Below are 13,161 nucleotides of genomic sequence, written 5' to 3'. Positions count from 1 at the left end.
TGGGCTACGCTTCCTACTCTATTCCTTTAAACTCTTGTGTTTTGGAGGGAGCTAATGAATGATGGCTATTCAATTGTTGAGAGCAGTTCTACCTTTTAAAATATAACACATTTTAACTACAACATGGTAAAGTGACACACAAATGATCCAAACCCTCCTTTTTGTAACTCCCTGACTATTTCATTTTTGTAAGTTCTTAGTATGTTTAACAATTAGTTGCAAATAGTTAAAAATAACTTAATTGGAAAGGCATTAAAAGTGTTCCTCAATCCTTACCTTATTGTCACAGACATAATGCATCATCTAGCACTGCAATTACAGGAAGCGCTGTCATGAGTAATGCCCAGATTATGACCCAACTCATGGGCCATTGTAGATGCCACTATGCTTGTTCTGTTGCTATGATCCTGAAGAAAAGAGAATACTTTGTTTACTGTTAGTCTGTCAAGAAACTGAAAGTGAATCCAATTATTATTAACATTAAGTGGCCAAAATTGGTGACTAAGTGATAAATGATGAGTTGAGGATACCATCTCTAGCAGTTCTGAATACATGTATGTCCACCAAGACCCCAGAACATATACAAATACATCCAGAAGAAAACTTTGAAGTCCGGAAGCTAAAGCACAGGAGAAGATCAAAACCTATGCATCCATTTGCTATCTGCATTTATTTAGTCCGATCTAAGTATAGTACATAAAATTATATATTGCAATGTCCTCCCTCTCAATGAATTCTTCAGCTTCAATCACAACAATACAAGAGCACACAATAGATACAAACTCAAGGTAAACTGCACCAAACTTGATTGCAGAAAATACGACTTCAGCAACAGAGTGGTCAATGTCTGGAATACTCTACCTGACTCTGTGGTTTCTTCCCCAAACCCCAAAAACTTTAACCATAGACTTTCTACTATTGACCTCACCCCTTTCCTAAGAGTTCTGTAGGGGGCGTGCATAAGCGCACCAACGTGTCTACCGTCCCTGTCCTATTGTTTCTTTTTTTCTTATTTGTATCCATTTCATGTATTCATAACCATGTTTATACTTATACCTGTTATCTAATAATAGCTTGACTAAATAAATAAGTAAATGAATGAATAACTGAATGAATAAATAAAAATAAATAGTTATTAAAACTTACAGGCAACTTCAGTTCAAAAATATTCAGTGGTGTTTGTACAAGTTAGCATTTTCAGAATATTAAAGGCTGAAGTCCTAAACAAACTTAACAATGAATGTTCTTTCTGAATAAAAAATGGCCTTTTTAAGCAAAGAGGCTTAGGATTACTTTATATTATCCTCATCCTAACTCTGCTTATTAAGAAACAAAACTTTATGAGTTTTGTCGTACAAGTTTTTTTATTGCTGTGTCTCTCCATTTTTTTCTATGTGAATAATAAACTAAGTTTACCGTTTCTCAATAAATGCATAGCATCATTTTAACTAATATGGTTTTCTTGCAGGATCTTAAAATATTGGAGTTTTTTTTCTTTTGAAGTAGATTTAGCATTCTCTCATTTTCTCAATGCACATTAATTCAATCATATGCAATATAGATCCTAAATTTCTTGGAAGAAAAAAAGGGTGATTCATGTTTGTCATTAGGATTGCTAAGAATATTGTTCAGGAGTATTATTTGGGAGTATTGTAATATGATTTGACCTGCTCATTTGCCAATTAGAGCACAGTTTGACTCCTCCTAATCAAGAAACATTGTAATATGTTGTCAACTTCTGATATATAGCTCATTGCATACAAGAAGTTCGATCTACAACATGTCTAGAATACATTGTGCCAAAGTGCCATCAATTGAGGCAGGACCTAGAGATGTCAAATCCACAAATAAATATGGATGAAAATGACATGGATCAAAAATAAGAAGACACTTTATTTTTAAAGAAGTTATGACTATATAAGTTTTGATTTGAGTACAAATAGGTAACAGGTATCCTTTCTACTAACCTCAATAACTGCTACAGATTCCTCCGGACTGCAGAGGGTGCCTGTCAGCCTCAAGATATCTTCCTATTAGTATATTCTGTCTTCTAACTATTGCATATCTGTTGCTATGCTAATTTACTTCTTTCGGCTGTCATGAAACGGTGGGAGGGGGGAATCTTGGAGGGGAAGAAGGCAGGAGGTGTTTTGCATTCCTTTACTGGGCTAGCAAGGGGAGGGGGGATTCTTTTCTTTAACTTTCCATTTCTTCGCTAGTCTCTGTCCCTTTTTGCGCAACTGCGAACTTTTATCAAAATATGTCAAGGTCAACTGACAATAGCCTCATCACCACCTGAAGATGACCACATGATCATATTCAGAAGTTTTAATTGGAAGAATCATTTGAACTTTGGGGGGTGAGAGCAATTCTATTCCTTTGTATATGTGTTCTACCTGCCAATTTCTTAGTTTCGGAATTGGCTCTGTCGTTTCCACTCTATCTTCCAGTAAAAGAATAATCCTGCTCTACACCATGGAGTCTGAGTATTTCTTTCTTGGGATTTAGAGGGAGCACAGTCTGACATTATTCCGAAACTCCTAAATAACCCACCCGGAGAAAACAGCAACTTTTCTTCCGAGGGGGTTTCATCTCATGTCGTCTCCAGCCAGCGATGAAGATGACCAGGGAGCTGCGGGGGGGCAGCCGATGCTGCTACCAGAGATGCCGGCTGCTGACCTATTGGCCGACCTGACTCTGGAAGAAACCCCAGCTGAGATGCCCAGATGATCATTGGGGGTTGGTTGGAGAGATCTTGAAAAAACCCCTCCTCCCAGAATCACTGTAAGAGGAAGAGGTGCGAGGGAACGGCTGTGGCAAGAGGGGGAGGAGATGGAATGCAGGCTGGATCAAGGCGGCAGATTCCTTATGGACGTTTCTGAAAAGCCCGGCACGGCTCCAAGGTATGAGGGGGAAGAGGGAGCGAGGTCAGCCAGGGGAAGTCGAGCTACCCCCACCCCCCTATCCCAGCCTATGCCGGCGCAGCCGCCCACTGCCGCTCGGGGAGCCCCAGCAATAGGGGTGCTCCCTGGAATATGCCACCTGCCTCCCTTAGATGTGAAATTTGGAGGAAATCCCAGAGAATTGGGGTTTTTCCTGGTACAAGTTGGAAGCTATATGGCAGAATTTGAAAGGGAGTTCATTTCTGAAGCAGCCAAAGTGAGATGTGTTACCAGAACCCTGGAAGGGATGGCAGCAGACTGGGTGGTGATTTTGTTCAATGATAACTCCCCCCAACTGCGAAACCTTGATGTTTTCATGACTGCATTGAGGAGAAGATTTGAGGACCCCCTGGCAGAGAGAAGGGCTAGAATCAGAATGAAAACTCCAACCCAAGGGGGAAGATTGGTTGCAGACTACACCCAAGAGTTCAGGCAGCTGGCATACCATATCTGAGTTTGGCCCCAAGAGGCCTTGGTTGAATCCTACAAAGATGGCTTAAATGAAGATATATACCACCTATGCCTCTCCCGAAGGTACCCACGTGATTTGCAGTCGTGGTACTTGCTGGCGGAAGAGGTGGATATTGATCTAGCTCAAAGCAGACGCAGGGGAGCCCCCGACTGGAGAAAACCACTCCCCCCACGTCTCCGAGAGACCTCCACCCCCCAAAGGGGAGGGATGGCGGCAAGAGCCAAGACCACAGCCTGTTTCCATTGTAGGAAGGAGGGCCACCGGATTGCGAATTGCAGGGTCAAGTCGGACCCACCGAAAATGCGAGGCCCAGGGAGGAAGCCTGAAAACCCCAACCAAGCCCCGCGAGACCGGGCTGAAGACGAGAGAGATTGTAGAGGTCGCCCTTCCGGCGGGAGAGGAGCTGGGACCTCCAACCCTACTCGACGAGAGCGAGACCGACTCGGAGGATGACGTCTCGGTAAGTCCTAACCAAGGGCCCATGACCATCCCAATAAAGTTAAGGGAGCCCACCTCTGGGACCGAGGGAGAGATGTTGGCCTTGTTGGACTCGGGGTGCACGAGGTGTGTAATTAACATGAAAGTAGTTAAGGGTCTGGGCATTGGACTGAGAACTTTAAGAATGCTCATAGCTTTCTGTCAACTGGATGGATCTGTGGCGGGAGGTTGCCCAGCACGTTTTATAACGGAACCCTTAGAGATGACCATGGGAACTCACCACGAGATCCTATGTTTTATTGTGGCCCCTGGGATGGAACAGCCTCTAATATTGGGATTACCCTGGCTTCGGAAGTGGAATCCCCAGGTGAATTGGAGAGAGAGGTGGATACGCATCCGCACCGATTGGCCACCGGAAGGGGAGGAGCAACACTATCCGGAAAGGGAGGAGAAATCCCATCCGAAGCCGCAAGTTCCGGTCGAGGCAGCTTCCGCAGGTGTCGAACGGGTGGAGGGGGAGGAGAAAATCCCGAAGGAGTACTGGGACTTAAGAGAGGTGTTTAGTGAAGAGGCTTCCGACGAGCTCCCTCCCCATCGGTCAACCGATTGCAGTATTGAATTTTTACCGGGGGTAACGCTCCTGAAACCGAAGTTGTATTCGATGACACCGGGTGAGCTGGAAGAGCTGAGAGCGTTCACCGACAAGAACCTGAAACGTGGTTTCATCACACCAGCCAGACCTCGAGTGGCGGCCCCTGTAATGTTCCGTGAGAAGAAAGATGGCTCCAAACATCTGGTGGTTGACTACCAAAATTGAACGCAGTGTCCGTGGAGAACGTGTACCCCCTCCCCCTGATGAAGGACATGTTAGCCCACTTGGCAAAGGGAAAGATTTTCACAAAGTTGGACTTGAGGGAGGCATACTACAGAATCCGGATTAAGGAAGGCGATGAGTGGAAGACTGTGTTCAACTGCCCAATGGGTTGTTTCCAGTTCAATGTTCTTCCTTTCGGCCTACAGGGGGCGCCAGCTGTTTTCATGCAAATGATCAATCAAGTGCTTCACGAACATTTATACAAGGGGTTCTGGTCTACCTCGATGACATTCTCATCTACACGGAGAATAGAGGCAACATGTGAAACTGGTACGCTCTGTGTTGCACAAGTTGAGGGCAGCCAAATTGTACGTCAAACTGTCCAAGTGTGAGTTCCACCAAGAGAAAATCGAATACTTGGGATATCGTATCTCTCCTGAGGGCATTGAGATGGACCCAGAGAAAGTGCGAGCTGTCTTGGATTGGGCCCCACCGAGAACCCATAAACAACTTCAAAGTTTTCTTGGGTTTGCCAACTTCTATCGGCAATTCATCCCGTCTTTTGCAAAAATAGCCATGCCCATCACCAACCTCCTGAAAACAAAGGGGGAATTAAAACCAAAGCCCAGCCAACTATTGAATTGGACCATGGAGTGCCAAGCTGCATTTGAAAAGCTCAAAAGACTTTTTGCTGCAGAACCTGTACTGAGACACCCAGACATGGACGCCCCGTTTGTGATCCAAGCTAATGTGAGCGATGTGGTGGTGGGGGCGGTCTTACTTCAGTTAAACGAGAAAGGGACACTACAACCGTGCGCTTATACCTCTCGTAAATTGACTGACACTGAAAGGAGATGGGCTGTTTGGGAGAAGGAAGTGTTTGCAGTCCGTTGGGCTTTACTAGCCTGGAGACAATTTTTGGAAGGAGCGAAGCACCCATTTGAGGTATGGACGGACCATAAAAATCTGGAAGCTTTAAAAACTCCTTGGAAGCTATCTCCTAAGCAAGTTAGGTGGGCTCAGTTTTTCAAGCGATTCAACTTCTCGTTGAAATATATCCCAGGGGGAAATTTTTTTATGGCAGATGCTTTGTCTAGAATGCCTCAATACAACAGTATTCGTAAAGAAGTGATAAGGCCCATTGTGTCTACTACACAACTGGCTGCCCCCGTAGTCACCCGTGCGCAGAAGAGAAAACAGGAGAGAGAGTTGTCCACTGACCTGATGGAACGATTTAAGGAGGCTTTGAAAACGGATGAGTGGTTCCTAGCAAATGCAAATAACTGCACCGTTCGAGATGGTCTAGCCTGGATAGGTGCGAAATTGTATGTGCCCCAAAACTTGAGAAGCCAAGTGTTACAACAAACTCATGATTCCAAAGTGGCTGGTCACTTTGGGTTTGTAAAGACTACATTTGGTCAAACGGCAATTCTGGTGGCCTTCATTGAAAAAGGACATCGAGACTTATGTAGCGAGTTGTCCAGTTTGTGCTTCAGCAAAAAGACCTCCTGGAAAACCGCCAGGTTTGCTGCAAAATGTAGCTCGACCAGCTGCTCCTTGGAAGGAAATTTCCGTGGACTTTATAGTACACCTACCCGAGAGCAGTGGGCACACAGTCATTTGGGTAGTGACTGACTTGTTCTCCAAACAAGCCCATTTCATCCCTTTCTCAAAAATCCCTTCGGCAAAGACATTGGCCAGACTGTTCATTATTCACGTTTACAGGTTGCATGGTGTACCTGAGCGTGTAGTTTCTGACCGAGGAGTCCAATTTACCTCGAACTTTTGGAGGGAATTTTTGAAGTTAATAGGCTCCACCCAGAGCTTAAGCTCCGCCCACCATCCACAAACTAATGGAGCTTGCGAGAGAACTAACGGGGTGCTAGAGCAATACCTCAGATGTTACATAAATTATCAGCAGGACAACTGGGTGGAGTTACTGCCTTTTGCGGAGGTGGCATACAATAACTCTGTTCACAGCAGTACGGGGTTTACTCCTTTCAAAATAGCAACAGGGCAAGATTTTGTGCCCATACCTGAACTGCCTGGTGAAAACCCCAGTGTTCAATCGTTGAGCGACTGGATATCTCAACTTCAACTTAACTGGCCGGTTGCACGTAAAGCTTTAGATGAAGCGCATCAATCTCATAAAAAATTTGCTGACAGAAAGCGAGCCCCGCAGATGTTCTATAAGGTGGGGGATAAAGTATTCCTCTCGACCAAATATTTGCAGACTACCCAGAAATCGAAGAAGTTGGGTCCTAAATATGTGGGGCCTTTTCCAATTGAGAGGATTGTAAATCCGGTGACTGTTCAACTGACTTTACCAAAGACTCTTCGTCGTATTCATCCAGTTTTCCACATCAGTTTGTTGAAACCCGAACATACCTGTACCTTGAGACCGACCCAGTCTGATCCCCCCGTACCACTGTTGATTGAGGGTGAACAACATTTCGAGGTTAAAGAAATTCTAGACTCTAGGAAATGGAGGGGTCGTATTCAATATCTTGTAGCTTGGAAACATTTTCCTCCGTCCTATGCTGAGTGGGTTAATGAGAAAGACATTAGGGCTCCTGAATTGCTTAAGAGTTTTTATGCCAAATACCCTGATAAACCATAGAGATGTATGCCAATGTTAACATATGATTATTTTTTCTTACAGGGACTAATGTCCTTCTTCTAGGGGGGCCGAATGTCAGCCTCAAGATATCTTCCTATTAATATATTCTGTCTTCTAACTATTGCATATCTGTTGCTATGCTAATTTATTTCTTTCGGCTGTCATGAAACGGTGGGAGGGGGGAATCTTGGAGGGGAAGAAGGCAGGAGGTGTTTTGCATTCCTTTGCTGGGCTAGCAAGGGGAGGGGGGATTCTTTTCTTTAACTTTCCATTTCTTCGCTAGCCTCTGTCCCTTTTTGCGCAACTGCGAACTTTTATCAAAATATGTCAAGGTCATATTTGACAATAGCCTCATCACCACCTGGAGATGACCACATGATCATATTCAAAAGTTTTAATTGGAAGAATCATTTTGAACTTTGGGGGGTGGGAGCAATTCTATTCCTTTGTATATGTGTTCTACCCGCCAATTTCTTAGTTTCAGAATTGGCTCTGTTGTTTCCACTCTATCTTCCAGTAAAAGAATAATCCTGCTCTACACAATGGAGTCTGAGTATTTCTTTCTTGGGATTTAGAGGGAGCACAGTCTGACATTGACGAAGCGATAAATTGGTTTTTCCTAAAAGGATTGGGGATTGAGAAGGGATGCGGTGGCTCAGTGGCTAAGACACTGAGTTTGTCAATCAGAAAGTTTGGCAGTTCGAATCCCTAGTGCCACGTAATGGAGTGAGCTCCCGTTCCTTGTCCCAGCTTCTGCCAAACTAGCAGTTTGAAAGCATGTAAAAATGCAAGTAGAAAAATAGGGGCCACTTTGGTGAGAAGGTAACAGCGTTCCGTGCACCTTTGGCATCATGCCAGCCACATGACCACAGAGACGTTTTTGGACAGCACTGACTCTTCGGCTTTGTAATGGAGATGAGCACTGCCCTCTAGAGCCGGAAATGACTAGCACGTATGTGCAAGGGGAACTTTTACCTTTACCTTTAAGGGGATTGTAGGTCAGTTGGGAATGAATTTATCATACTTAACTGGAAAACACTTTCATCTGTACTTTTTTGGGAAAATAGACTAACTTTGGACATTGCATTTATTATATTTAACCTGACATCGATTGATAAGATGGTATTAAGAAAAAAATGTGAATATTTGATCAAGGATGAATCCCTGTTAATACTTGGGCCAATTTGGGAAAGATAAGATGCTGTGGTAAATTTTCTACGCATTAATCAGAATAACAGTTTGTTAACAGAGGGTTAATTTTAATTTTGCTTTTTTATCGTCATTCTTGTTAATTATTTTGTCATTAATATAGTATATAGATGACAAGTTAATAATTTGAAAATTGTTTTAGTAGTTCAAAAAATTCGTGTTTCTCAAGAGGTGGGAAACTAATATTGCATTAATGTATTAATCAGTATTCAACTAGGGGGGATAATATGTGTTTATGTGTTAGGGATGGGTTTTTTTTTTACTTTTTTAATGCCTTGTTTCCTGTTTTTTCTTCATTTGTTTGGGTTTTTTAAACGATTTTTGGAATTTTATATTTTAACTCTTTAAAAAAATAAAATAAAACTATAACCAAAAAAAGGAATCTAAGCTAGCTTTTAGCAAGATCCGTTGCAAAATTATTTCAGTGATCACCCCTTGGAATCAGATCTTCCAGCAGATGGATAAGAGCTAATCTTTTACTCACCATTCCTTCTCCACACTTTGTTCCAGGTTCAACCATTCCCAAATTGGCATTTTCGTTTGAAAAGTAAAATTTGCATGATTTCTCTTCAGTTGAATCATCTATGCAGTATAACCTGCCACATTTAACATCCCTGAAAAAGAAACAGTCAATTCCGTCTAATGAACAAAGTGTCAACTTGTAAAGCATTCCTATGCCTGTTTCAGAGTTGCCATAAACAAGTGTGTGTGTGTGTGTGGGGGGGGAATCTGAAGGAGCAGGGCATCTTAAAACCAGAAGTACATTCCACACTTATCTTACAAAGATTGTAACTAAGCTACCAAATCTTCTGTCCGTGAAAATCCTTCAATGGAGAATGTGATTGATGACACTCAGCCCATGAATGTGCTTCACTGGAAAATCTGGTTTATGATACACCCAGGAAGGAGGGGGGAAACAGGGTCACAGGTGACTGTAAATTATGTATGCCAGAGTTGGCTTCATACAGGCTATGCCAGATATGTTGCTCCTAATCTTCTGGATTCTTTTGAAGCTTGGCTCGAGGCTCATAATTTAATTAGGGCAATCACTGGAATCCTGATACAAAGTGGATTAATAAGATGTCTCTTTCTTTGCTCATTTGAAAATATTTAAGTTAAAAATTGAAAACAGAGATGGAGAATCCAAAGCTTGCTCAGCCTCAAAACGAACTGGGTTGCATTTAACAGTTAAATGAAAAATTTCACAAGGTGTTTCAGGGTTTGGAGTAAAAGTAGAGAAACACAATTCCAACGAGCTCACATGGTTTCCCTGTGAAGGTGAATATAGTTTGAGTCAGGATTCTTATCATCAGAGTAGTAACATATCTATTATCCACATGGAAAACTCCTAAGGCAGACTTAGGCGGGTTGATTTTTCCAGATCTCTAGCCTAAATTTCTGATAATCTTTGACTTAGTGAATGATGGGGGATGAGGTGGGTTGAAATCTAAAGGTCGGGGGAATTGCACTGAATATTAGAAAGGGAAATTGTTTTGAAAGATGATTATTACTCCATTTCCATATTAGTCCATTAAGATTGAAATAGGGATATATAAAATAAGGACTGCCCTTCTTTTAGTAGAAAAAAAAATGGCAAAGGATTCTGTGGGTTTGTGTAAGACCTAAAGGCAGAGTGAATTTGCACACATCATGAAAAGGTACTGCAACTAATTGCTTGGATTGGGTTCAATTTGTGGTGCAAATCTCGCTATTGTGGTTTCTAAGTTATGGTTTATGACTAAGTGCAATTCATATCCTTGTTGCTCTCATATGCTACCTCCCATTGTTCCTGACCCTCCCTGTAGTTCATGGAGGAGCTATGGGTTCTGCCTAGAGAGCCTCTGGAGGAAGAGAAGGGATGACTCTGACGAGACATGACTTAGAGCCATTGTTGAGGCCTACCTCACGGCAATAAGAGTGATGAGATAGCAGTATTTCTCTGCTCTTATTGTGTCCTCAGAATGCCACCCAGAGGCATTGTTTCAAGTGAATCCTGGCAAGACCAAATGGATTTGGGTACACGGGGCTCCAGGATCCAGGACTTTTCATCTTTGACTCCGGATGGGGTTGCTCTGCCTCAAACAGATTCAGTCTGAAACTTGGGGATTCTCCTGGAGCAGGAGACAGTCTTGGCTAGGAGATGCACCAGATGAGGCCTTTCCTGGATCAAAATGGCCCCTGTAATACCACTGCTCTGCTGCTCTGCGAGCTCTATTGGTTGCCGATCTGCTTCTGGGTGCAGTCAAAAGTGTCAGTGATCACCTCTAAAGCCCTTCATCATGGCACATGGAACCAAGTTACTTGATCTCATCCCACTGGGATTGGCCCATCCCACTCGTGCTGGCAGAGGCATGCTGCAGGTCCTGTCAGCCCAATTATTCCAGCTGGCCCGCATCCAGGAGGATGGCCTTCTCTGCTTTTGCTCCTGCCTCAACATCTTGCCACACCAATATGAGGTTATCGCTATAAAAGGATCTAGAATTTGCATTGCTAAACAAGTCTATTGTTCAATGTCTTGCAGCTGGTTTTATGATGTTTTTGCAACTACTAAGTGAATCACATCGTTCTTAATCAAATCTGACTTCCGGCTTGGCTTCTCTTGTTGGAAGCTGGAAGAGAACTGCATAACCCTCATAAATACATGTTGATTGACAAGCATCTGCATTTTGATCACATGACTATAGGGATGCTGTCAACAGTGTAAGGGCAAGGACAAGTTGTGAAGTCATTAAACAACGGTTGTAACTCAAGGACTACCTGTACTTTCTTATACAGTCTCTTAAAAGGCACTTTTGTCCTCAAGGAACTCCTTTTATACCCCGCTTTTAACCCAAATGGGATATAAAAGGGTATATTCCTCTTGTAACTCAAGATGGAAAACAAAGGAAAATTAGCCATTCAGAAATTGGTTCGCACTTGTTGTTTTAGCGGGAATTAGAATCAGGTTCCCAGATATGGACCTGAAAACATTTTTATATTATCCTTAAATGAGGTCATCATCATAGCAGGAAATAATTTAGAGTGCTTACTCTGGTTCACATGGAATGTTTGTACCGTTACCTCTGGACTGAAAACTGACTGCTTTAACCTTGTATGACTTGGACTGTTTGTTCTACATTGCTTAACCATTTACTGGAAGTAAAACCTACATTTTACTATTCAGTGTATCTGTGTGCTGGTTGTGTGTTATTCAACATCACTCTCACTACATCTCCCTGTGTGCACTCATTCTCCTAATGGGGAATTACCTCAACATATATATTATATTATATTATATTGTATTGTATCGTATCATATCGTATTATATTGTATGGTAATGTATCGTGGTGTGGTGTGATGCGGTATGGTGTGGTGTGGTGTGGTGTGGTGTGGTGTGGTGTGGTGTAGTGTAGTGTAGTGTAGTGTAGTATAGTATAGTATAGTATAGTATAGTATAGTATAGTATAGTATAGTATAGTATAGTATAGTATAGTATAGTATAGTGTGTGTATATAGCAACTCTCCCAAGCTCCATTTTCACTGGCAGAGGCACCACAGGCCAGTCCTTCACTGTTTCCAGGGTGGCCCAATGGGCCAGATCTGGTACCTGATCCTTGAGTTTGATACCCCTGAAATAAGACATTGGCAAGATGCAGGGCCATTGAATTCAAACAGGGGACTTGCCTACCAGCCATATTTTCTTATGCTGGAAGACAAAGAATGAAGCAGCCAGGGGTGGAGTCTTCAAACGGCCCTAGTGCCTCCCCAGCTCTTGATATCTGCTATGGTAGGAGGTGAAAATATTTAATTCCTTGGGATATGGGTGCTACACATTCTGTAATCACTAAATCACTGGCTCTTAAATCTAATCATCTTATACCTATTGTTAGAGCTTCAGGACAATCCCACATCAACCCTTTGGGTTACCTTTGGGAATGGATGTTGACATATGGCTTTTTGAATGTGCATGATTTCCCGACTCCACTTTTGGGATATGGCTTACTTTCTAAATGGCAAGTCACTCTTTCTTTTGATCAAGGAAAAATCATGATGTTTTTGCCAACTGGAGACTCCTATTGCTTGTCTTGAAATCCCCACTCAAGCAACAGCTTCTTCATCCAAGGCAGTCTATCTTAAATGCAGTTATGTCATGGGGTTGGGCTACAAGCAATCCAGGATGAGCTATATATATTCCTCCTGTGGAAATTGCTCTGAAACCAGGAGAGGAACCTCTGCAAATTAAACAGTATGCTCTTTCGGAGAAAGCTAGAGTAGGACTGAGGCCAATCATTAATCACTTCCTACAATATGATCTTCTCAAGAAAGGGAAAACTTATTTCAATTTTCAGCTCTGCCAATTAAGAAACATGGTGGGTCTTTTTATCTGGTTCTGGACTTGAGAATTATCAATTTACTCACAGTGACAATTCACCCTACAGTATCAAATCCTACTTTGATTTCTTTGATTTCACCTTTGTTTTGTATGGTTAACCATATTGGACTTAAAGGATGCCTTCTCTATTCCCCCTCAAGAGCTCTTGGCTCTGAGCTACTCAGATGGACCCCCAATCAGGAACAAATAGCACTGTGTTGCAGTGTCTATGGAGATTCTCAATCATCCAGGTCATGGTTGTTTCAGAGGTGCTTTTCAAAAGGCAACTGGACTTGAAAAAGCATCTTGGATGAG

At 42.6% G+C, this 13,161-nt stretch overlaps 1 protein-coding gene and 1 long non-coding RNA gene across 3 annotated transcripts in view; one reads left to right on the top strand and one right to left on the bottom strand.

Moving 5' to 3' along the window:
• Positions 1-2,043, bottom strand: part of LOC113414504 (zinc metalloproteinase-disintegrin-like MTP9) — a 132,574-nt gene extending 130,531 nt beyond the window's left edge. For both annotated transcript variants that reach the window (XM_087969933.1, XM_087969934.1), the window contains exons 1-2: positions 1,968-2,043; positions 277-407 (exon numbers count right to left, since the gene is read on the bottom strand). In XM_087969933.1, coding sequence (XP_087826059.1) covers positions 277-293 — 17 coding nt within the window. In that variant the 5' untranslated portion in view covers positions 294-407; positions 1,968-2,043. The remainder of the gene's footprint in view (positions 1-276; positions 408-1,967) is intronic.
• The window catches only part of LOC148130021 (uncharacterized), a 49,705-nt gene that overhangs the window by 5,599 nt on the left and 30,945 nt on the right, over positions 1-13,161 (top strand). The window lies entirely within an intron of this gene.

This window comes from Notechis scutatus, chromosome 7 (genome assembly GCF_049901735.1).
Source record: "Notechis scutatus isolate UNSWTSFEM ecotype Mainland chromosome 7, rNotScu1.2, whole genome shotgun sequence".
In the NCBI taxonomy this organism is placed as follows: domain Eukaryota; kingdom Metazoa; phylum Chordata; class Lepidosauria; order Squamata; family Elapidae; genus Notechis; species Notechis scutatus.
This window is presented reverse-complemented; position numbering and strand designations above follow the sequence as displayed.